General features: G+C 40.6%; 1 protein-coding gene across 2 annotated transcripts in view; it reads right to left on the bottom strand.

Moving 5' to 3' along the window:
* The window catches only part of LOC146371860 (glutamate receptor ionotropic, kainate 2-like), a 64,726-nt gene extending 46,444 nt beyond the window's left edge, over positions 1–18,282 (bottom strand). The window contains exon 1 of one of the 2 annotated variants that reach the window (XM_084954187.1): positions 17,652–18,282. In XM_084954187.1, the coding sequence (XP_084810313.1) occupies positions 17,652–17,775 (124 nt within the window). In that variant the 5' untranslated portion in view covers positions 17,776–18,282. The remainder of the gene's footprint in view (positions 1–17,651) is intronic. The other variant, XM_084954188.1, reaches the window with a different exon arrangement.
* Between the last annotated feature and the right edge of the window lie 8,892 nt (positions 18,283–27,174).

Here is a 27,174-nt window from a genome sequence, read left to right on the forward strand (position 1 = left end):
AAACAAACCTAATGCCTAACAATGAAAAATGTAAAATAAGAACAATAATAATAATAAAGATAAAAGATGAAGTAACAAGTTTTTAGTTTTTTGTTTATTCCAAATGATCATCCAGATGTCTGTGGCATGTGATGACAAACACCATAATGGAAGGCCTTAGTCATCACATGCTTAAACTCATCATATATTTTTGCATATGCTGAACAGGCAGTCAGACATGCTGTAACTGTGGGGTAGAAAACAGCATGAACACCATACGGCAGGCGTCTCAAACTTCAGTCCTCGAGGGCATGGAAAAGTTGCATGACACTGGCCCTTGAGGACTGGAGTTTGAGACCCCCGTCATATGGAATATGACAGGTGTGGTTGAACTGCATGAAGACTCTGAAGTTTCTCTTCTCTTCAGCAGGACAGGAATGTGGCCTTGTCCTGTGAGCCACTGTAAGGATGTACTTAGAGTAGAACTGGACTGTCACCGGCCTCAGGCTCTTCACCCTTTTCAAAGACAAAGCAGTCATTTAGATAAAATATTAGATATTGTTTACCTGTAAATGCACAAAGTAAATTTAGAAATGTAATTATTGTCAAGAGTGAACAAGCACTGATAGTGTAATCTACAGCTGTGGCCAAACGTTTAGAGAATGAGAAGTGTTGTTTGTTTATTTACAAAGTTTGCTGTTTCAGTGATAGTTGTATATCATATTATATCACTTCAAACAGAGGTGATCCAGTAATGCTGCACTATTGAATTAGACTAACTATTCACTTTAGCTAAAGTTATTAAGTTAGCTAAAGAGTTGGGATGCTGTGTAAGACATAAATAAAGCTAAAATACAAAGGTTTGGACACTGTTTTGCATGTTTCCCTACTGTAGGGGTCTCTGCAAGCATACAGAGGGGGTACTCTGAGAGGGTACAAGATGACAACTCTGGAATTCTACTAGAAACAGTCGATCATATTTGTTTGTCAAAGCTGAATTCAGGGCAAACTACGCTAAATTAGCGTTTTTAGCTAACAGCTACAATAAGCATAAAAGTTACCTTACGGCTATCATTTGTTAACATGACGCTTGTTCTTATACATGTAATACATTTATTACCAACCTGAGAGTTTATCCGCTGGTCATTCGACATGACGAATGACTTCTGAAGTCTTAATTCAGCTCAAGACGCTGTAGATTCCCGTCAGTAACACTTTCGGTCCGCTAGTAAAACGTAGTTCTATTAATCTGCGCTTGAACCGGAACCGGATGTAAGTTCCAAAAAACTGAATTTTGGAACTGAAATTGAATTGTAGAACTGAAACTGAATGGTGAGAAGTGAAACTGAAATTATTCGAGAGCTGAATTTTTAAAGGATAAAATGCAGTTTCAAAGCAAATCAATTCATTTTCAAAATATAAAATTCAATTTCAATTTAGTGATGATCATTTTCAAACCATAAATTCAATTTCAAATTAGACTAATTCAAATTCAGTTTTCAAAAGCATTTATTCAAGTTACAATTCAGATTCAATCTGAGCAATTCAAATTCAAATTTAACTTATTCAAATTCAGTTTCTGATGGCACAGATTTCTGCCCATAAAAGCTTGATTCGCAAAGTGGATAAACTGAGGGAATGCACCAAAGAGGAGAATAAAAAAGGATCATTTTGAACTTTGAATCATAGGAACTTTTAAAATGTTTTCCTGGAATTGGGTATAAAAAATTGCACCAAATTTGCATGTTCTGTTTTGTTTTGTTTTTAATGGGTTTTAGGAACATTTATGAAAATATATCAGTGTTCACATCATCTAATCCACAAGCCAGCCACTCAGCACATATGCAATTTCAGGTGTAACTGGGGTCAGAGAGAATTTTCACACATCCATCAAACCGCTGATATGCAGCATTATGTAGCATATTACTCTGTGTTTGCATTTATAAATATGGACACTTGCTTTTAATGTGTTTTTATCCCAACTGCAAAGCACTTTGTCACTGTGTGTTGTTTTTTTTAAGTGCTATACATATACAGTTATTCTTCTTCTTAATATATTAAATCACACCAACAATATTTGAATGTGCCTGTGGTGAAACAGCTTTGGAGTCAATCAGCCACTTTCAGCTATGAAAATAAAAACATAGGAAGACAACACATTTCAACAGCTGATACACCTTTGAAAGTGGTCTAAATCCCATGAAGGCTATACAAAAATCAAACTTAAAAGAGAATGCATGAGGGGGGAAAGATGAAAGGGTGTTGTGAAAGGAGCTCTGAGAAACACTCCAGAAGACGAGAGCAGAGTTCACGAGTCCTTCTATGGATCCCATCCTCTTGGAGGACAGAGAGTCAGTTTGACTGAATCCAAAATGAAAAACTTTAAAGCCTGTTTATTGATTCAATTATACGGAGCAAAGGGGGAAGTAAAACTGAAAGAGTGGCACATTTTTTGAAAGAGTACAGAAAGAAAGAGAGCTTTACAGTAACAGATAGCGGCTATAAATAGCATCTGGCCATGGCAGGCAGTGATAGAAAATGAGAGCAGGAGGGCAAAGAAGATGTCATTAACCCGGGGAAGGGAGCTTTGTCACTGTCACCACAGTACAGCCATATATTGGGGGTTCTTACTTTATTTTATGGAATTTTCATTTATATATAGCCCAGTCCAGCATTGCAGTTTGTGATAAGAGATATGTACAAAGTTAAGAAGGCAATGAAGCACACATTCTGAGCGTCACTGTGTCACTCAGTGAGCTGAGTTAATGATTTTTTCATGTGTAAATCCTCCTCCTATACAGCGATGTGATGTGAACATGTTGCTATTCATGGCTTTTCATTTTACTGAAATGACACATTAATCTTCAAAGGGGCGAATACCCAAAAATCACCATTAAAGATGATAGAAATCATGTCAGTCTGACCTAATAGATAATTATTACAGTATAGCCCCGAGGGAGCAGGCTGAGCTCCACTGGGCTGTTGAAAATTAGCATAAGGGCTTTAGGTTATGCACATCTGATTTCCCTGGCAAGCTGTATGTCTTGGGCATGCTGGTTTGATAGAAATCATGTACCTTAAGAACTCAGAGAAGAAACATTAAATAAAAGTCTGCAGAGGATAACATAAAATATTTACAGTTAAATTTCAAAATGCTAATAAATGGAATAGCAATGGTTATCGTTTGCGTTAGTGCTCCTTTGAATCTAATGTGCTACATGAATCCTTGGTTTTCATTTGCACTATTGATTATAGAGACTAATCCATCTCATGCTCCTTCCCAAAGTAGATGTTATGCATCTTTCAAGAGACATAAGTGACATTAAAACCCATACGAGTTAATGTATATTTACCTTGTTTAAAGTCTAATAACACTCTACCTATTATATTTGCATTTATCTTCTCCTTTCTCTTGTTTTTGTGGTCCGTGTGACTGCAGGTGTGTGAGTTGCAGCTGAGATAATCAGCCTGTGTGTGTGCGTGTGTGCGTGTGTGTGCATGTAAGAATTATAGAGCTTCCATCACTGGGATTGGTTTGAATTATGGTGCAAATGAAAGCTCTGAGTGAGTTATGAGCTGGATAATCACTCTGACGAGAAAACAGGGCCCGCTGATCGGAGTGTTTCAGTGTGCTTGGATATGTGTGTGCCTGTGTGTCACTGAAAGAAAGAGAGAAAGACTGAGTGGAAAGTCAAGACCAAAGCGTAATGCGGGAGGGTGTCTGTATACTTTCCTCCCTTTTAATGTTTTATCACTGTTAATGAAGTGTATTTTGGATTACAATTCATGCAATAACTTGCTCACTGGCTTAATATCTCTCAGAAGTTAAGTTTGTTCTAAATTAACTTCTGTACACAGAAAAAGTACATCTGAAGGGCATACTTGAAAAACACTAGTAACAGACAACCTTGAAAATCACATTCAGTAAAGTCTATCTGCTGATCACATGCTGTTCAGAACAAAGATTAAAGCTAAGACTTCTTTTTTTTATTATTTTGTTGAATTGTGAGCACTTGTGAAGCATTGCAAACTGTGATTGAAAATACATTTAGCACAATTAGCTCTCTCTACTGAAGGATGCTCTTGTACAATGAGAGATGGGAGTTAGATATGTTGCCATGGCGACTCATGCAGCTATGCTATGGCTGAGAGGCACCGGCACTTTTGGCATGTGAGGAGCTGATTGGTGGAGGAAGGGCATTGTGATAGTGTGTACGACCTGTCTCTGTGACTAATGACCAGCAGTGCAGCTGCAGGATGGCAGTGGGCAGTCGGGTGGCTGCCATGGCAACATGCGAGCAACCGCGTTGCTAAGGCAAATGGCCCAGGTATGCGCATGAAAGCCTTCAGTCTGGCTGCAAGACCTCCACCCACCACACCCCAACATCTACCACACCCTAACCCGCTGGCCCGTTTCTTCCTTCCTCCATCTTTCAGCCAGAGCTGATCAGTGCAACAGGCAGGAGGCAAAAGTGATGGAAACGCTCCATAAATATCCCTGAAATTCCCAGTGGGAGCGCACCCTGACATGTTTGGCGGTGAATGGGAGATGATGCATGAAGGCCTGCAGAGATTCGCCGCCCCTGGTCATTAATCTGAAGCTCCCCTTCTTAGAGCTGATGACTGACCTTCCTATGCCACACAAGAGCCAATTCTATCTCGACCTGAAGATCCCTGAAAATCTGACCAGCACACAGGATACTCAAACTCTGCAGGAAGCGCTCTCGTGTTATGACAGCCTATCATACAAAAAATCTTCTGCAGTCTGTACAAAAATTATAACTATTTGGATCACTGCAGGATGTCGGCTTATTTGTCAAATACTTCTTGTAAATATTCATTGCTTTTGGAGGTGTGACATTCTTCACTATTTTAGTCTGTGTGCATGCTGTGTTTAAACATTTTGTAGCCAAGACTATACATGCCAATGCATTGTTTGGCAACTACATCCTTTATGGTCTTATTATCTTGATGAGCATTAATACTGAAAGAGCAAGACAGAGGACAACTGTAAAACTAGCTAATAAAACAATATTGTGTTTAGAAAGATGCTCAATACATTTTTGGTTGTGTCTAGTGAGCCCAAGAGTAGCACTTTAGAGTGTGATGCAGGCAACATGTGAAATGTAGCTGAGGAACAAATGAGGAAGGAATCAGCAGCGACCTGATAATTAACGAGCTGTTAATGAGCAGCTCCTAAATATAACTCCGAATCAAGGACTAGATGATGAGGGGTTGCCAGAGATTGATAAGTCAATACGTTTAGGTGAATCAAAATAACTGTGACGTTCGTCACTGGTGGCACAAAATCAGGAATGCACATTCACTGCAAAAGTACCAAGCATAGTTAAAACAGAATATGATATACAGCATGAAAAATAAGGGAAAAAAACAAGTACTACCAATCAATAAAAAACAAATCTATAATCAGCTAACCCGTTCGAAGCTGAAGATGAAACCCATAGGAGGTATTGTGTGTGAACAACAGTTTTTATCTAGCTTGTCTGGCTTGTTGCTGTTTTCTCCAGAATAGAATCACTCCTGTCACCTTAAAGCCTCTTGACACTGGGCTGGACTGTCACCTGCCACTGCTGGATGCTAAGACTCAGAGTGAGTCACACACTTGAACATACAAGTGCAAACAGACACAATCACGCACTTCGAAGATTGAAACTAAACAAAGCTGTCATGCAAGAATCCACTGAGTACAAGGAAAATGTGGCTGATGAGAGAATTTATAGCTCCCGCCTGCAGCATAGATGCCTAACTTGAGCTGAACTCAGAGTAATAATGAGCTTATCCATTGCAAAAAGATCAATTTCATCAATCTCTTATAATGAGCACATACTGTCTTCAATTAGAATGTGTGCCATGGCCCTCATCCCTGACCCGGCTCCAAGTGGGAAACCAGTGATCATATAACATGTATTAATTCCAGGCGCTGGCAACAGATGTGCTAATTTGCTAGGCTCTCTCTATTCATAATAATGTGCCAGCTCCCTCCTCAAAGTATGTGCTAATTTGCAAGGGCTTATTGTGGATGTGCTAAACTACCGGCTGACATTTTGTGTGCTAATTTGTCAAGCAGGGACCCCTTTTGGTACTAATTGTGCCAAACTGTGAGTACACTTCCACAGGCCTTGAATTGCTGAATTCCTAAATGACTTCTGTCTGCTAGCGGTTTCCAGCCTCTTCACTGCTCTCGAATTGTGAAAGCAACTGAAAAGAAATACCAACTACTGTGAAAATAAGATGTATAAGCACTAAGTGCTCACACTCGCCTGCACACATAGGCATATAAGGGTGCACACACACATTCTGACTATTCACAGAAAATATGTGCCTGCACTTGAGATTGCACAACCTCCCTAAAGAAACACGTTCTGTGGATGTTTTGCTGTATGACCAAACACGCTCACATAGATACATGCTACGAAGCTTGTTAAAAAGCTCCTTATAAACCCATAAAAAGGTCACAAAGGAGTTTAATACTAATAATGGTTACTTTATTTTTTTTAAATTGCTTTAAAATTTCAGTTAGTATCACAAATCTGTTTCCCACACTGCACACTCACACCCCCAGTGAGAATCTCTTCCCAAACAGGCATGCAGAGAAATCATTTTTTACCCCAAAATGATTTATTAACATTACAGAACAAGAGGAGATAATTACATTTTGGGCTACATTAATATTTTATATATTATCAGAACTGTATGTATATCAGAACATATTAAAAATGGTTTAAAACAATCTAATGACAATTCCCTATTTTCCATGGGGATGGTTAGATGAGAGGTATTTCAAAAAATATCTGCTGACACTTCTGCTACACACAAATCATCAGAGGTACACAACAAAAGACATTATGGTTGTTGTAATATGAGATGTACACAGGTGGTAACACCTTTGAGCTCTTGCTGAGGCATCATTCAGTGGTGCCTCGGGAAGAGGAGTCATTTTCACTCTTCGCAGGCAAATAGCTTTCAGTTGTCTTTATGTTGTTTCTCTGTGGGGAACATTGAAAGGCTTTTTTTTTTCTCGCCTCTGTGACAGATACAGAGACTGGGAGTTTATTGGGTGACAGGCAACAGTGCTTTGGATTAAATTGGGCTTCTACGTTTTCTTATGTACATGATCACATCTTCCTCTTTTGCTGCCATTGGAGTCAGTTCTGTCATGGCAAAACATTGTGAAATTCACCATCCTTACTGGGAACTGTCTACTATCTTAACGTCTGTGCTTTGAGGGCCATGAACAAGCCAAAGTTGGAGGTGCACTTATGCACATAACTTTGGTTACCTATGCTAAATTGACAAAATATGGTCACTGGTCTCCTTGGATCAAGTAGAGGATTATTTTCAAATCCTTTTTTTTTTTTTTTTTAAATGGAGTATCTGGATTTTAAACATTACATTACCAAGCATTACAGCCAATCAAAATCTGTAAAGATATGTAGGGATGCACCAATGAGAAGCTTTAATTACACTGGTAATTTTCTTTTGTAACTTTTCATTGGCTTGTGTAATTTAGCATTTCACTAATGAATACCAATTCAGTAAATTTACATTCTTTCATGTACTTATTTGTCGTATTTTATTTTATTATATTTTATAAAGTTTGCAATGCAATCTTCATGTTGAGCTCGGATGCTGCCTTACATATAAAAGATTCCCAGCCTCACAGTGAGGAGAAAAGCTTACTAATTTAACACTGGTTCCGGAGCAGTACGTGGTATCAGCAGCTACCTGAAGCCAAGGTTTCTGTATCGTATCAGAAATGGAAAAAATCGGAGCAGTACATCCCAAGAAAGAAGATCATATCTCAGCAAGTGTGTTAACACCAAACTTGGTGTACAGACTCGGCAACCCTTACCAAGGTTGTGAAAACTATGTCTCGGTGAGGTGCTTGGCCCCCTCATTGCTGCAGCATGATTTTTTAATGCATTCTTCCCACCTGCCCAACTGTTCCAGGGTATACCATGAAATATTCAGGATACTATGGAAATAAGATTTATTTATTTATTTGTGGGGGAAAAAAAGTCTATGTGCATTGTTTCCACATTTTGTGGTGAGGTATGTAAATGTCTTCGGTTCATCATCATCAGAACAATAATACACTTTGCAGTTGTGATGTACTTTATATTACAGCTGCAGCATTGTATTTTTATTCTGTATTTTAGAGGGGGGTAAAACAAAAAGTCTTATTTGACTAATGCACATGCATTTGGGGAAAAATACAGTGGCTTTCACACACTGTAGGTTTTATGAGCCTTAGAGCTCTCAGACTTCCCATCTGAATTCCATGTATAAACATGAGCATTCCTAAAACTGCAGTCACAAGGTTATGCAGTTCACGTAAATAATACAAATCTCAAAAGTGCAGTCAGACACTTTTTCTGCCCACACAGAAAATATGTGATTTGTGTCTAATATACAGGCCATAGGGACTGAGCAGCGCAACTTATTTAATAGAATGTTTCCTGCTGCTTCATGCCTCACCTGTCTTTGCCATTTCTCTTCGTATGCCTCATCTTTTTCTCTACTCTATGAAACAAACCCACACAAACACACACACAGGGTCTTTCTCACTCCCTCAGACTAGAGTACATTTCATGGTGGCCTCGGCAGGTGACAGATGGCGACCTCACAGCACTGCTCACTGTAAACTGAGTTTTAATCAAGCCTAAGCACGTGTGAGAGATGCTAATTATCCACTGCAGGCTAAAGGAGTCAAGCCTGGAGAACATTGTGACCATGCATGTGCATCCTTGGTTTATATTAATTTTCCCCACTGTGATAATATCGCCATTTACGGCATCGCAACTGGGAAGCGTAATGCAGGATGGATTGGGTGTGTTGAGCGTCCCTGGATACTTCAGCCCTCAAGCTGTATTGCTCAACAAAATAAATATAGATAAGAACTTGACTAACAGTAATCTCACAGTCTTAAAAGTTAAGCATAGGGATTTCTAACTGTCTCCAGCATACTTGCCAAAAAGCAGGGTGTTAAGACACTCATCTCACTATCGCACCATTTCTTAACATTTCATTTCAGGCGCTAAAAACACTCCGATATAGGGAGAATATTTTAACAGGATAGCCTTAACTTACAACACATATAACACTTATCATATGTATCCAGCCCTGGTGCAGAGCCAAAAAGAAGTTCAATTTATAATGCAGCAATTAAGTCTCGGCAAATTATATGAGAGTCTATTGTCCTCCTTGCTCCTTTTGCTGCACTCATTCTAATTCGCACTGTTCTCTTGTTCATCAAAATGGCCCTGTATTACACCCTTACCAATGTAATTTTGAACAAAATGGCTAGTAAATTAGACTTTCTTTCTTGTAGAAGGGCAGATGTTATCTCCCGTTAGAGGCAAAGGTCAAGAATTAATTCAGGAGGCAGCTCTTTAATTCTAACAGTTGGGCTTTCACAGGGCGATGGAGAAGGGTAGAAAAAAGAGCCCGTTCGCTGGATTTACTGAATCTAATTATAATAATTTTTAATCTTCATAAATTTAGAGATCTTTGCAAAGAAGGGCATTATTGTTTTCAGGGAGATAATGACATGGATGCCTGGAAACTTTAACAAGCCAAAAAGATATTGAGGGAAAAAAAGAAAGAAAAACACACGTGCAGTGGATAAGTGGATGTTCGGACAAAGATTGCATTAACAGCACTAACAGCTATTGGGTTGCAATGCGTTAAAACAAGAGTGTTTTTCCTCTGCAGTATATCTATATTAGTTAACCAGAGCTATTTCTGCTGTGAAAATGAAATGGAGAGTGTAGAGGTAATAATGATAGCATATGCTCTATATGTTGGGCACAATTTAAATGGTGATAAAAGCCCAAATACAATGTTCTTTTTCCAGACTGGGTGTACGAAAATAAAAATATTAGACTGAAAAGGTATTCCTTGCTTTGAAATTGAGGTTTCGACTTTGTATGCCAAAGTACGGGGATTTTCATCATTGTGTGCAAGGACGCTGAGATCAGGAGACAGGGAGAAGTAAGGTTTGATCGCAGTGAGACAGAACAAAGTAGAGGAATGACAAGCAGACAAGCTGAAAGCCAAAGGGGAAACAAAGACGACATGGAGAGGAAGGGCAGTGAAGGACAAAAGGAAAGAAATGGAGAAAATAACAGGAAAATGGACAGAAAAGTCTATTTTCTGGATATTAATTCGATGCTGAAAGTGCACCTCAGCATGATACTGTCTCCTCACAGCCCATCAGATTGGTTTAGAAAACAGCAGGCCATTATGTCTAAAGTCAGAGCTAGATGCAGGTAGATCGGTGTGCTGTCAAACAAGCAAAAAGAGGAATTTTGACTTGGGAAGAAAAGAGAGAGACAGAAGAAGAGAGAGCTGAGTGGGGCACAGAAAAAATAGATGAGGGAAGGAAACGAAGAGGGAGAAATTGAGAATAAAAGAGGTCACCGGAGGCAGATAAAAGACACTCAATTAAACGACTGAATGGATGGTGCATTAGACCCGAACGGACACCTGCACCCCTCCTCTCTCCCTCAGCCACAGGGCAGGAAAATGTCAGCTCCTAGTTTGGGTTCATCAGCCTCCCATCAGCCACTGTTGTACACAAGCTAGCTGATAATCAGAGCTACAGGTACACTTTGCTGCAAAGGTGTGTCAATTTGTCTTGCTTGTTCTGCAAACACAGGCAGCTGCGCAGTAGCAAAGAGAGAAAGAAATGAAAGAGACTCGCACACTGACTTTAGCAGGAAAATAGCCAGAGGGCAAGTGATAAAAAAAAAAGCAGATTAAAAAGCAAAGCTCCTCAAATATGTGCAGTTGTGTAGTTTTTCAAACTAAATAAGAAAACATCTTTTCAGGATAAAAGCAAAAAGGCTAAAGAGGTGAAATGGGTGAAAAATGAAGGCTCCTGCTTTAATCTTTCTCCTGATCTGCTGCTTCTTTTTTTTAAGGTAATTTCACCATTTCCCACATTCAATCGAACTCTGTTGGGTAGCAAATTCAGGGTTCTTTGTCATTTTTAAAAAGCTGTGGGTATATCTCATGGGAAGCTGTGTAAGAGAAATGGAAGCAATTGGCTTCATTATGTCTCTTCAGGCTCTTAAAATAAATTGCGCAAGATGGGAATATCAAACCAAGCCTATTCCAGTCCACTGTTATGTTTGGAGAAGGGCCAGATTTAGTAGGTCATTTCAATTGGATTGTCTCTGAGCGTGGATGACAAACAGCAGAACACAATCAAAACCTACTGCAGCCAAGCCAGGTAGCATTAAAGCCTTATCTTATCTTATTAAAGCCTCATCAAATGCTTTTGCAAACTCTGTGGTTTATTTTGCTTTATTTAATAATTCTTAGGCTCTCCTATACTGTTGTGGTTTTTTCCCCCCTCACATATGTCTAATCTCATCTTTTCATTCAAAACTGTCATCAAAACAACATCAGAAAGCTAACCAAACACTTACAAACCCTCTGAGTGAAAGCAGAGAAAAAATAAATTCAACATTGCAGGGGGAGGCATTTTGCATAGCCCTTGTGCAGCCTTGACAATGGAGCGTCATGCTGGTTCAAAGAACATGATTTTAAGTAAGCCTGCCTCAATATGTCCTCCCACAGAGCCCATTTCCCCCTGTGTCCTTGGTTCACACAGAGAAATGTTCATACATCTGACATTCTATGCTATCAATGGGAGCCCGAATTTTGCTTTCTCTCCTTCAACCCATAGCTCCGCTCCTTCTTTTATTCCTTTATTCAGCTGGCTGGAAATGAAGGTGAATCACCACATCCTGACCTGTTCGGTGCCTTGCATCATAGCCAACACAGCCGGAGGGCTTTCTGCAATCGATTGACTTCAGAATCCCATGTAGTTTGGACGTCAATGCTATCGTTTATGGCATATATGCCTTCAGAAATGTTTACCTGATCTGTGTGTTTGAAATTCACATCTGACTGCCTCAACTTAAGGCACAGCTTTAAAACACTAAAACTATGAGTACATATTGGTAAACAAGCCCTTCAGCAAAAAAACAAAAAAACCACGACCAACAAAAGGTAATCAGAGACTGTCTTAATGCATTAATCATACAACAAATACACTGTAAACATTTACTCTCAATTAGCCCCGTTGCCATCTTACCATAATAAACAGGTGACAAGCCAGGTTTTATTTTCTTTCTATTAAGCAATCACTTAAAAGGCAATTAGTGCACTTGAGCTAGTATAAAGGTAAAGATCTTGCACCTTTTACCTCCTGTTACAGTAAAACACAAAACATGACATGTTGTTCCTGCTCCTGAGTGGTCTCCTGTGACAACACTGGAAGTACAGCCAGTTCAGAAGCGTGGAACACTTCAAAACCATGTGGTCCTGCTCAAGCTGCTGCTGCTTGTGGCTGTTTAAGTCATTAGTTCCCAGCACAATGCAATATTAGCACAATCCCTCATATTCTGCTTTGAGCACACATTTGCTTTTTATTTTGTAATATTCATGTTTGATTTCTCACAGATGGTAACCTGTGATACACGAAAAGGGGACATCCGGGATTTGGCACTCCTTATTTGCTATGCTGCCAGTTTTCCTTCCTTTATCAATATTCAACGAAGCAACCCAGCATGCTGATTTTTATTGATTCACACTATTTTATAGTCTATTTGAAGTGGAGACAAACCCAACATGTCCACACGACTGGCTAATGAAAACACATTTTGGGTTTTAGTTCTTCTAAGGAACTACAAGGACATTTGTGTTACCAACCTATTTTCAGTTTTTCACTCCTATAAAAGCTATTTCATGCATATCTGCAGTCCCAGGCAAATTTTCAACTTGCTAATATGATACTGCTGACATTTATTCAGAGATGCAGTGCATGACTCCTGGCCTCCCACTACATTTCCACATACTCTACTGTCCTTTCCGTCTCTCTTCATAGAAGCCATCAAAAAACCATAATAAAAGACCACAACTGAGAGTGGGCTGAGAGTGGACCGCTCTGAGGCAAACTAATCTATCTTTACTCTGTATACGCCTCAACACTCACTGTTTTTTCATCTCACTCACACTTTACACAGACTCTCTCTTTCTCTCTCTTTTCCTCTCTAACAAACACTCTTGTTTTTCTTACACCTCTCAGTGACTTCAAATTTACTTCCAGCTCCCTTGGTGAGATAGCGAGAAGGACAGTCCCACATGTATTAAAAGATGCAAAAGAAAAAATTATTCCCTGTGAGTGCTTTCAGCTCCGACCTTCAGTCAGCTCCGAGCCACAGCAGCAAGACGTGCTGTAGGCTCTTCTCAAGGGACAGTTTCACAGAGCAATTGCACATATAACCTCTAACCCTTCTGATACCCAGCAAAATCCCTGAGTGACAACGACAAAGAGTGACAGACTGTGAATAATGAAAGCCGATACATAAGGCAAGCCTTGCGCTGGGAAGTAAAGGAGCACAGGTCTCAGATTTATTCTGTTTGATTTTCAACAAAAAAATAAATAAATAAAAGCAGACTGTGTTAAAAGAGGCTGTTATGCAAGAAAGGATTACATTGCAAACAAGGTCAATCAGCTAAAGCCTCCTTCAATGTAAATAATCTTTTCAAAAGTTGCTGGTAAACCTCAAAAAAAGAAAAAGAAAAAGAAAAGGACTTAATGCTAAGAAAAAAAAAACTAATTTCATACCTCAAAGATATTTGCCATTTCAAAATGGCAAGAAATATGTACCCTGAATTAATCACCATTGAGCCTTTTGTAACTGAGGCATGACAGCAAGACCTTCAAAGACTCTGGACTGTAAACATGTTTTAGAAATCCATCTAGATAGTTCTCTGCTTCAAGCCCATGTGTGGTGCTGCATGCTAATGTAAGACAGATCTCCTCTTTGTTCTTGAAACCCACGGTGGGTATTTTTATACCATGGAAATCATTTGCGAGCAGAGATAGTTTCATATTTCTATAAGCTTTGATGGGGGTCAAGTGACACGTGAATATTTTAAGCAGCTTTGTGCCCATTTTAAATATGTTTGCTGTGAACATGCTGGCAGTGGGCCAGGGCACAGGGTGTTAGCCATAATTCCTGCAATCCTAAACTAAACTCCAGTATGCTGATAATTCAGGCTGGCAGAAAGCAAAAGCAAATAAAGTCAATTAACCACAAACTCCCATTGAATGTGTTCTCTCTATCCTTGCTCGTTTTCAACAACCTTCTAATTTTACCACCATGAGGGGATAAAGCGGTTTAAATATTAGACACCCAAAAAAGAGCCTATATTCTGGCACAGCATTGTGGAAGGAGTTAGATAAACTTCTCTTCTACCCGAGGGGATTGTGTCTTTTGCCAGTGGACTGGAAAAAAAAAAGCTTGATTTCCTTTCCAAAATGAAAAAGAATGTTGTGTTTTAGTCATAAATATTCCCACACGTCTGTACTGGGGAAATATAAGTATAAGCAGGAAATAAACAAATGAAATGAGTATCTCTGAGTCAACAATGCTTTCAGCAGGAGTTGACAGCCCAGGGACACACTGCATCTGCCAGCGCTGCTTCCAAATGGCAGTGATAAGGTTATCACTCAACCTCACAGTCACAGACCGACCCATCAGAATTAAAAGGCGGTCTCAGTTTCACTGTTGATATTTCTCCAATTGAATTTCTTTATTTTTAGAATAACATGCGGGTCTGTAAGTCAAAGTCATCTGGGTTGGAATAGCAGATGTGATGACTCACTGCTTGTGTGACAGAACATTTGGGGGCAGCTAAATAGGATCATGCACAAAATGTTATTTGCATGGAAAAAATAAAAAAATAAAATGAGATCCTTCGGGTTATGGGACAGATTTGAAAGAAAACATTGAATTTCCACTTCACTGAATTTTAACAGGCCATCTGTGAGTGAGAAAAACTGAGCTTTAGAAGCGTCTGACACTAAGCTATTTAATTATTTCAGGAAGCTGGTTCAGATGTTTCTACACAATTGGAATTTTATGTATTTTAAGCAGTTGTGTTTCAGATTATATTCAAAACGGGCATTTTGCATATTTATGTGCGCAGCCTTCATTGTAAGGGTGGAAAAAGAAAATTAAACGACAGAAACATTTTGTTCTCTATCCCAAAGACCCTTAGCAACATCAGTAGCTAAAAAAAAGTGTAATTCAGTGCTCCCAGAAGGCAAATGTGAAGTAGTAATGAAGAGAGAATCTTTCCTCAAGAGGTTTTTTATTACAACTTGTATGGGCTGGCTCTATTTTCTGCATCTACCTAAATAAATTACCTGTAAGATTTATAAATGAGGAACACTGAACATAATAACTCAACTCAGTATGGGAATGGGCTCAGCATATTTGCCTGCAGCTGGTGGCCTGAACACTGTTTTTTTTTTTTCTTTCTCCTCCGACACTTGTCGCTCTACATGGTGAGACTGGAGCTATGAATGCAAAAGGTTGACTATGCCGTAGTGTTACAGTGTGTCTTTGTGTAGAGGTCTCAGCCTGACAGGAGAACAGTGGTTTTTACAATGTGAGCCGCCTGTCTGGGCAAAAGGGATCTTGGGGCAGGAAAGGAACAGACGGACCCAGGGGAGCTGACCTCCTCATTTAGCCAGCCTTCTGCAGGAGCAGCTGGGATTATCTGCTGAGTAAGCACATCCTCCAGGACAAGAAATGTACTGGATGGACTCTAATGTCTTTAAAGGGATTTGTAATTCTCCCGTGTGCATGCATGACTGACATGTTGTGTTATTTTTTATATAAGCTGATACATAAATCTCTATTTTTAACTACATTTCTCTTTAGGAAACTCGACTCTTTCAGAAGCAAATACAGACACATAAACTTATTTTTCTAAGGAGAATGAATTACAGTGCAGAAAATGGAGCCATTTTACAATAGAGAGTGTGTGGCGCTTGAATGACAGATATTATAGTGCATAAAAAAACAAACAAAAAAAACAAAAAACAAAGACTAAGTTGTTTATAGAAGGTGTATCAGTGTGTTGTGAAAAGGAAGAGTTGTTCAGCAACAGGCGGCCGTGCTGCCAAGTCCGTGCGACTAAACAAGCGCTTGTTCAGGACCACGGACAGAGCCCCGGCTCGTAGACGCGTGCCAGGCGCTCTGACTGTCACTTCCACCAGAAGAAGGAGAAAATATCAAGCATTGGTTCACCCAGGGCAAAAGATCCCAGTGACACGAAACACCTCTTATCTTACATGGTTCTGTCTGTCTTGCTGATACCAGATGCCTTACAGATCCAGCTTGTCAGCACAGGCGACATCTTTGGTATGGGGAGGTACACGTCTAACCTTTGCACTGATAAAACACGCACACACGAACTATAAATATGCATAAAGCGGTAACCATGGTCAGAATGATATCTGGATTTTGTCTCTTGGGAATGTTCGATATTATTTGCCGCCTTGAAAACTTTGCTATTAGCCAGTGCAAGGACTTTACCGTCCTCCGAGGATTACTGAATAGACGCCCGGCGTCTGTCAGGGAACACGCGAGACGGGAAATCGCGCGTCTTGCTAAGGAAGAAGCAGGAAGACAAGCACATCCCGTTGCCATAGCGGCGGCTCTTGCGGACGCGGCCTGACTCTTAAACAGGACCCTCAGGAGAACTGGGGATTGTAAGGATGTGTTGTCAACACTTGATGACATCCGCTGTCGTGGCGGCTCCCCTGTCACTCCAAGATGTTCTCTGTAAATGCAACAGAGAGCGGCAGAAAGAGCCACCCTGAGACGGATCTAATTAAGCATCAGAGGAAGCCATGGGAGGCTGCGATTTAGTGACTTTCAGACAGGAACACAGGCGTTAATGGCACTGTTTTGAAGTTATGTACCGGGGAAAATTCGCCGTAGTGGCAAGTGTTGAAGAATTACTTCTTTAATCCTTTTAAAGTGTCTAATTAACTCACCGGGAGATTTTTTTTAAAGGAGTGCCTCAACTTTTAGACTACCGAATTACACAGCTAATCTGAGACACGGTGTTGGGTAAGGGCACATCCAGTGAGCACTGGAAACAAGCAAGTATCTGTTTAAATGGCAATAACCGTGTGAATTAAGCAAAACCGTGGGAATTCCTTGATGGGAAGCTCTTCGCTCTGATTTCGGATATAAAGTAGCCCGTTTCCCGGCGCATTGATCGACACTTTTCACAGATCAATAATTGATCCACTCTCGGAAAGCAAGCTAATGGTTACATGTAAACATTCACTGCAGAGGATGTGCTGGAGAGTCAGCAGTTTAAAAGACCTACGGGATGATTCAGGATGCAGGGTGAGGAGATTTAAGCGGAGGCTCTGGTGGTGAGCTTCATAGCCGTGAACTGTTGCATAGACTACTCCTGCCTTTAAGCGTCCAGAGTTACTGTAACGGTGATTTCAAGTTCATTGGAAAGCGTCATTCGTCGCTGATCGTATGAAGCACTGAGTAAAACCCCACGAAGACACTGTTACGAAATACAGTGACATTATAAAGGCACACTATAAAATATTCGCCTGGCTAAACGCGATTTTCAAAGTGCAGACGATATTATTTGCAAACTCTTAACGGAAAACGTGACAAAAGTGGGACAAAAAATATCTCCACAGCCTGCATCCCGCCAATGTGTCGTGCCGCTGTGGCCAATCTTATGAGTAGTTGTTGTGATTAGACATCGTAACGTCGATGATACATTGTTATAAACAGATTACTTACCAAATCTTAAAACGTGTGGCATCCCGCGAGAGTAACCAAGAAACAGCAGCAGAAGCGGGATCAGCCTGAGGTTGGACCTGAAAGCAAGACTGGTTATCATCAGATGATGGGAGGTAATCTTCATGTTGTTTTAAAAAAATGCACAGTGGTTATTCCCCTCGGTGCGCGGGTTCGATTCCCTCGTAATTCTTCTACGGTTGTTGGGCAAGGCAGGGTAACGGCGGCCCTGGATGCGCAAGATCACGGCATGGTCACTTGCGCTTTCCCTAAATCCATTAGCAGTCCCGGCATGATTCCTTCCCCTTCCCGTTCTCCTCTTCCTTCTTCACTGCGCCAAGAAACAGCAATCCTCGGGGTCGCGGGACGGCGGGACATCCATGTCGAAGGGTACGGATCCAGTGGGGAGGAGGGAGCCCAAGCATGGGCTATAGGTGAGGAACTGGAGTGGGTTGGAAAGGAGCTAGACAGCGCCAAGCAGAGGATACAGCAGCGATATGCACCCCCCTATGAGGCGCTCTGGGTTCCTTGCGCTCCCATTATACTGCACTGCTGCACAGGCTCTGACGTCGAGCCAAGGTTAGTATTGTGAACGCGCAACAGAGAGCGAGAGAGAGTGAGCGCGACTGAGAGAGAAGGGGAGAAAGGGGAGATGGAGATAGACTACAGATAGAAAGACGGAGAGACATGCCGAGCAGGGAGGAGGGAGATAGAGCGAGGGATGGAATGGCGGAATAAGGGAGAAAAATAATTGAAAGCTAGCAGTGTAAAACTTTAATTCTCTCTTCGTACCACGTTTCTGGGCAGCTGTTTCCCAGTTTCCTCTCATAACTTGCCCACCAAGTTCGCAGGCATTTATAGGTGTGTCTATAAATGTGCAATCGTTAAAGTGCACACGGTAATGGTAGCTAACTTTTGCAACCAGTTCAAATCACTACCAGGTTTGAATGCACGCATAAAGGCAAAGTAAATCTGAGACAGGAGGCTCTGGACTATATAATTATCAAACAAAGTTATGCCACTGATCAAATTAAATTATCTTGTAACCGAAGTGGCATGTGATAAAGGGCAAATGTTAACTCTATTTAACACTCGATTAGTACGTTTCCGCTTGATCTCTCTTCAGCACCACGGCCAGAGACAGTCTAGTCAAAGAAATAAGCAGCAATCTTACTCGGGGTTCAAACAACCAGCAGTGATTTAGCACTTCAGGTATTTTTGCTGAATTCGGCAGATAAAGAAAACACTGTAAAGCTTATACACCGCTCTAAATGGCCATGCACCGTGCACAAGCGATGTGATGTCAGCAGGATAGCTTTGCACTGATTCCCCCCCCCCCCTCCTCCTTTGCACCCCAGTGGGATATGTGGGCCCACTTTGTGTTTTGTCATTCGTGACTTCCCTTTCAGAAGCTCTTTTACGGGATTTCAAGCATCAACCTTCCGACAATTTTCACCATCATTCCAGAAATGTGGGAGGAGTGGAATGAAAGGAATTAAAATTGGCAGAACAGCAAATCCGTAATATCGACAGAAGCTGCTGAAAGGCACGAATATTTAACCTATGCAAATAACTCCACTTTAGACTTGAAAGCCTTCCAGCAACAGACTGTTCTCAAGTGCGAGCCATCCTCCGAAGTGAAGGTGTGTGCGTCATACACACAAAGACTCCACCGCTGGTTAAATTTCACGGGGAAAGACATCCAATATCTGCTGAGCATATCGCGTTTCTATCTGATTAACGGGTTCAAAACAGCCTCTATCCTATGCTATGCATTGCACCGAGAAGATGGATATCTGCAGCTCTTGCGTATAGGCCTGTGCTGTTGATTTAACACTACATGCACCTTATCAGCATCCGCCCCAAATGGGCAGTTCTTCATGGGCCAGTGCATCAGCTGGAGGTATAGGTAGAACGGCGCACAGCCGCCCAGAAAGGGTGGAGGTCCCATTTAATCCCCACGGAGATGTGAAAGGAGCTCTTTGATGGGCGCCACCAGAGTCCAAGCCTGGATGAACACAGTTATTGTGTGGCTCGAGTGAGTGAATGGCTGGCCTGTGCGCGCGTATGTGTATGTTTGTGCGCGAGTGTGTGGTTAAAGGGGGGGACTCTAAAATAAAATTCGCTAGAATATTTATGCATGGCCCTACAGTGTATGACCTTGGCATGCTTTTTTTTTCAACCTTCACAAATGTCACTGAAATGTTCTTGAAGTGCACTCACATCGCCGTTTATTGTTCTTTTTATTAGACTGTAAAAATCGTAGTAAATCATGAGCAAATGTGTAGATAAATAAAGCATACTGACACCTACACCCGCCTTTTGTTGAAGTGCGACTCTATTGTACTTTACAAGAATTGCCAAATCCCCAAAACAAATACAAGCACATGCATTTAATAGTGACGAGTGGGCTTTTTTCAGCTAAAGGATCCGCGAATTAATTTACATGGGCTCAAGTAGGTGGTGTGAACACTGACTTTGAGCGTGTGTTGGTTTGCGTGGGTCTGCACACCAGCCCTCTGCAGTGTGAGAATATCAAAGAGAATGGCACTCGTGATGCTACCATCTGGACCATTAGCATAATTATGGAGAAATTCAGGGTTTCCATATAAGTCAGTAGAGCTTCACACAGCATGAAAGGAATGCTTATTGAGCTCCCAGAGAAGACATCAACTGACAGGCACGCTGTTTTCCTTTTAAAATTAAAGCGCCCTCTGGCCTAATACTAAGGCGTTGCAAATGCGTTAAGTCCTCAGGTACCTCCTCACTCAATGCATGCAAATTAATGCAGCAAGAAATGATTGCGACTTAATTTTCTAATCAAGAATATAAATAATATTTTAAGCCCGAACACAGGGAATGCATGGGCAAACATACAATTTTCACTGCACTAGATTAATGCGTTCTGTGTTGATCTTGATCTTCGTTTTCAATTAGATGTCTCAGGTTAACACCCTTTTTCACTTCCCTGAAAGCCGCTCAGGTGGAGATAACTGTGTGTGAACCAGTTATAAAAGGGGAAAGGAGATGGGAATATCAAATAATTGCCACATTATGATGTTAAATGACTCTTGCTCCTTTAGCTTGTTGTGACTAATAGGAAAATACCCTTGTGCCATTTGGGAAATGTACTTTCTTCCATCTATGATCAAACCTTGTCATTTTTGAAGAAGACCACAAATTAGATGAGTTTATACACACCCACTCGCTTGTAACCCGTGGAGGGTTCCATATGAGCTGGCTGGTGTGTTTATTCAAACGCCATTCATGCACTGAGTAATGCAAAGGGGACTTTATGCAAAGGAGAGATAACCACTGCTGAAAGCCCTCTGTCATTCTCTCTCTCTTTCTCTCTCTCTCTCCCTCGCTTTCTCTCTCCCCCTCTCGCTCTCTCCCGCGCAGGCATAGTGGTGGAAAGATAGCATTGGCGCAGAGAGGGGAAACCATGGAAACGAGAAGCTGATGCACTTTGAATGGTAAGACCTTGAAAGAGAAGACATTCATTCAGTTTAGTAGCCCAGCACTAAAGACTCATCTCTACTGCATTATTTTGAATACCCCAAGTTATTTTAACATGGTTGGCTCCAGAAAGGCAACAATGGTCTCAATTGATGACTGTAACTAACACTCTGGCGAGCCACACAAGGGCCCCTACAAGGAACACATACTCTTTCTTCATTGGAACTCACAAAGATGATTTGAACCTGTTCTTTTTTTGTCAGCGACAGTAGCACTGAGTTTGCTGTGTACTGTGTTTACATTTCCCATTTGTGGCCACTTCCTTTGAGCGCGGGGAAGCCAGCCCTGGTCTATATGTCTTGAGCAGTATTGTCAATGAGGTGGGATCTCAGTGGGGAATACATTCTTCAGAGGCGACAATTAGTCAAGTGAGACAGTAATTAGGACCTCTCTGCACACTGTCACTTCCAGTTAGTGCTGATGGATGCCCACAAATCCCCCCCCACGGCAACTAGACTCAGGCAGACTTACTTCTGGTACTGCGCTCTGACTTTATAATGTGACAGCCATCTGTAACTTCTATCTGCCATATTACTTTCAATAATGGCATGGTAATTTACTCAGTGCAACTATAGTTGAGAACTATGGTCAATTTGTGCCCGTTGTGGTAATGTGCCATGATAGATCGTCACAAATAACTAAATGCTCTGTACCCTGTAGAATAACTAATGGTACAGCAGCTCAGAATAATTTGAAAATCAAATTTGTACTCATCCGCCACTCTATTCAATACCTTTATAGAAACTAAAATTAATGCACCCTAATGAAGTTAGACTGCATGAATTTTCATGCAGTTAGACTGTGTGAGTAGTGCCTTCATGAATTATATATTGTATGCTCAATTTTTGCTCAAAATATTTTAAATAGGCAGCGTTAATTAAATTTTGATTCCATTAAACTGAACTGCACACAGAGCAGTGATCCTGACATTAGCCCGCCTGCCCTGTTGGGTGCACTTCATGAAGGTGATGCGCACCCTAAGGTGTTCAGTTTCAGTCGCAGTTTCGTTAGAATAAGAGACAAAACTGCTGCATGACTAGTTTAACTTTAGAGCATGATCATTTAAAAATGTTATTGTTCAAACTGTCTGGCAAAAACCTGGGAGGCAAGATTCTTCTATTTGCAGGTAATTGATTGCAAAGGTAGGCAATTTCATAAGTAGCGTATGCCATGCATAATATATAATAAACTATTTAATTTAATATGCTGATAATCATGTAAGGATTATATGAAGTGCAAAATCAGTTGTCAAAAGTATCACGTAACAACATAAACAACTGCCAAAGCTATTTGTATGAAGCTAGAGAACATTTGTAAACAAAAGCACATAGCACTTGGGTTATAACCCAAAGGCTTGATGATATATTTGAGCCTATTTAAGACACAATTTTATTGTGCAAGTACTGAAGCTAAAACCAAGTAACATTTAATGTCCAATTATGAGTCATATTACATATTATCTGTGAGTCAACATTAAAGTTATTTCATTATTGGTTAATGAAAATAAAGTAGGCATGAGGAAGTCTCCTTAGTTAGTCATAAGTAGCAGACAGTGCCACTGCCCAGTCAGGTTATTATACGCAGGCCATTTAGCGTCTTATTTTGTAACCACTGGACCCCAAAACTGTCTTGGTATAGTATGGATACTTGACTATCTTAGGTGACAATAGTGGTTCTGTTATTAAATTGATAAAAGAAGCTAACAGCCTAACAATATTTGTAGACATGTGGCAAATTGAAGGAAAAATCAAGTGTCTAATCGATGTGTTAGGTCACCACATGCCACCACCACAGTTTAGGTAGAGCTTCACAGGAGGAATAGAATACCATTTTTCTAAGTCACTGGTGTTTCTATGAAGGTGGTGGAGAGAGGGCTGTCTAACATGTCTGTCCGAAATCACCCTTAAAGCTTTTCACTGAGCTGAGACCTGATGAGGGCAAAGACCACAGCATACGATTCACATCATTTTCCAACTCATCAAACCCTTCTGTTACTCCCCCTCTTATCCTATGAATGAGCACTGTGTCATCCTAGCACAGACCCCTCTTATCAGAATGGAAATGTTTCATTTCAGGATGAAGGTGATCACTCAGAACAACTTTGTACTGAGTGACTAGTGGACCCCAAACATGTCAGCACGGTGCTCCCTCCAGCATAACAGAATAAGTGAATCACCTCACTGTGGGTTTTAAGCACTCAGGCTTTTCCTTGAATTTGTTACCCGTCCATAAATGCTGAATTACCAGGCACAAAATGGTAGTCTGTGTTAGAAGTTACCCTAATGATGGTGTGATCAATAATAATTATTTGGTGCTGTTCAACCTTAAAAGTAGTTTGAAGAAATGTCAAATACCCAATAAGCACTGAGTGCACCACTCTTAAAGAGTCCTGGTAGAGGTTAAGAAACACATTATCTGGGTCCTTTCGGCTGCACCCTTATTTCCCAAGGGGTCGCCACAGTGGATGGATATGCATATTTGATTTGACACAGATGCCTTTCCTGACACAGCTCTCCCATTTATCCAAACTTGGGATTGGCACAAGGAGTATAGTAGCTTAAACCCTCTGAATCTTGGTTTGTGTGTCATTCTGGTCTCAAACCAGAGACGAGACAAAGTGTAAGGTGAATCTGTTAACCACCACCCCAAGAAACCCATTAGAATGAAAGTCACAATATCTAAGAGCTGCTGTTGCTGAAATATAAACAATAAAGAAATTTTAAAATCAAAGCTCCATTTCTGCATTTATTTTTTCTCAGTTCTGGTGTATGATGCTATGTTTTGAATCATGCATTTTTTTTCCTATTTATTGATTTCTTTTTACAGTGGTTCAAATGCAATGATTTAAACAGTGCTTTTGTAGTAATGCAGTCCTACCATATTAGTGCATTTATACTGCAATGTAAAATGACAGTCGTAATCAATAGAGGTTATTGCCACAATAATTTCAGCCTCTACACCTCCATTGTGATTGTAACCTTGATTTTCACAATATGGGTCTTTTATAGAGAAGATGACTTAAGATAAGGAAAAGCGCAGGTGTAATCAGAAACATTAACAGAAACATTTTTGTTTAGCTCAGCAGCTCCGGGGCTGTGCTCTCGTGCACACTGGTTCACAGTCACGGCCTACTGAGTCACTTAATTGTGACTGAGGCATTAGAAATGTTCTTACTTTCTTTTAAAGTAACTCAAAATATAATGTACACATTCACCAGCATACATTCACTGTGGTGTATACATTTAACAGTCACTTTATTAGGTACACCTTGGTAGTACTGGGTTGGACCTCTTTTTGCCTTCAGATGTTTTTTTTTTTATTTGGGGCTTTGATTTTTTTTTTTGTAGATTATACAAAGATGCTGGAAACATTCCTCAGAGATTTTGCTCCATATTGATATCATAACATCACAAAGTTACTGCAGATGTGTCGACTACACATCCAGGATGTCAATCTTCCCATTCTACCACATCCCAAATGTGCTCTAGTGGATTGAGATCTGATGACTGTGGAGACGATCTGAGTACCAGTGTCATTTTGAGATGATTCCCACTGTGGTTATAAAGGGAAAGACATCTTCAGCAGCAATAGTCAGGTAGGCTATGGTGTATAAACAATGCTCATTTTGTACTAAGTGTGCCAAGAAAATATCCCCAACTCCATTACATCAACACTAGTACCTTGAACCATTGAGAAAAGGCAGGATGGAGCCATCCTTTCACATAGTTTACATCAAATTCTGACCCTACCATCTAAATGATGCTGTAGAAATCAAGACTCATCAGACCAAGCAATGGTTTTCCAATCTTCTGTTGGCCAGTTTTGGTGAGTCAGTGTGAATTGTAGTCTCAGTTTCCTGTTCTTAGCTGGCAGGAACAGCACCCAGTGTTCACTTTCTGCTCCAAGGTTTGATGTTTTTAGCTCTTCTGAATGCCTTGGTTGTAATGAATGGTTATTTGAGTTACTGTTGCCTTCTTATTAGCTCCAAGCAGCCTGGCCATTCTCCACTGACCTTTGACATCATCAGGACATTTTCTCACAGAAAACTGCTACTCGCTGGATAGGTTCTCTTTTTCACACCACTCTCTGGCTGTGTGGAACAATCCCAGTAGATCAGCAGTTTTTATAATACTTAGACCAGCCTGTCTAGCACTATCAAGCATGTCCCATTCACAGTTAATTAAATCCCAGTTCATTCTAATGCTCAGCTCCTTCCTTCAGAAGATCCTCTTGACCATGTCTACATGCCCGAATCCACTGAGCCGGTACCACGTTTGATTAGATGTTTGGATTAATGAGCACCTGACTGTAGTCTTCCAGTGCGCACCCAGTGTTGAATCACATGTGCCTGATTAGACCTTTAAAGAGGCTTAAAACATAATATATTAAATATAACTCTGGATCCATATGCTTCACATGTTTATTTAAAAAAAAAAAAAACATCATAAGTGCAGAAAAGATTAATCAAGGCTATACTAATGAAACATTATAGTTCATATTGCCATAGAGATTTAATATCCATTGAAACATTACAGATTATGATTCATTGTGCCACTTAAAAGGAATGCTTCATTAATAACTCAAATACAGTTTATTTAACACATTTTTGGTTTGAAATATTGGTTTGTAGCAGTTGTAGTCAGCTTGGATTCATCCCATAATTAGTGGAAAAGATGCCCCACTTTTTCCAGAGCAAGAAAGTCCAAATGTCCACAGAAAATTCTCAGACTTCTCCTGCTGCATAATCCACCTCTATCCATCCTTGTGCTCACCATGGACTGTTTTTTAATGTATCATTGTGGTAATATTTATGGTTCTCAGCTGAAATTCCTCACACAGTAGCCTCTATCCGACCACAAACAATTGTAAATGAATAAATATTTTCCTTTTTAAAATTGATTTTGTATGAGTTGTTTATATCTTGTCAGGAAAAATAAATCCTTTCTGTGCGCTGTGGTTTCAGATCTTAGGGAGAGAAAAAAAATCATGCATATTCACAGACACACGCGCGCACCCACAGCAGTGAGCCTGGCTGATTGGATGGTGGATGGCTGGAGTTGTTATTATATAGCATCCAGCAGAGTCTGGTTTGCAGGATAAGGACATCCTTACAGGGCATTTCTCAGTGTGAACGATGAGGAAACAGCCCCCTGTGTGAGCGAGTGGATGTGTGTGCATATGCATGTGTGTGTGAGAGAGAGAGAGATAGTGAGAGCCAGTGAGGAAAGTTTGAAAGAGAGGAACAGACAGAATGTGGACAGATGCATCTGTCTGCCTACACATTTTGGCTTTCAAATAGAAATCTTGGCAATGCTTGCAAAAAGTGACTTTCCCTATTGGGCTAGTCAGTGCCAAGGGTTTGCCTGCAGAGAAGGAGACTGGAGAATATGAGAGGAACTCATAAGGCTTTGCATTCTGTTACAGGAAAGCCTCCAATAAACTTCCCTTTCTCCAAAGACATCTCCATCTCTGATGCCCATGAATGGGTGTAAGTGGAGGGCCTTTCAAAGCCAAATGTGATAGTGTAAACAAAGATTGGACACACATTGGTGAGTCGTGTGCATCTGGGCCTTTGTTAATGAGCTCTCTTGGTGCCTAGTCGTAACTCATTGGGGAGCGGTGTAATTCTTGCCATTTTATAAGCCATTGACAAAAGAGACACGGAAACCACCCATGAACATGAATGCCACCAAGCTAACATTATGTCACCACATAATATAAATCTGTTTCAGGCCATAGGGTGTGATGCGGGGGAAAAAATAACTTTTACAAAGACCGTTTGCTGTCTTAAAGATACTGCAGTGAAAGTTGGGTAACAATGCATCTATTTCCTCATTAGAAATCAGCTTACACACCAGAATTTTTCTTTTTTTTTCAGCGAAGGGTTATGACAGGCAAACACTTCTGGTATGTTTTGACTTCCACCTCAGTAATGCAATCCACTCTGCGTCCTTAAAGTTCCTGGGATCAGCTGTTGCCGCTGGGGATGAGAAAGCCCAGCAGTCGC

Source organism: Perissodus microlepis, chromosome 15 (genome assembly GCF_051167445.1).
Source record: "Perissodus microlepis isolate ML-2025 ecotype Zambia chromosome 15, ASM5116744v1, whole genome shotgun sequence".
NCBI classification, from domain to species: domain Eukaryota; kingdom Metazoa; phylum Chordata; class Actinopteri; order Cichliformes; family Cichlidae; genus Perissodus; species Perissodus microlepis.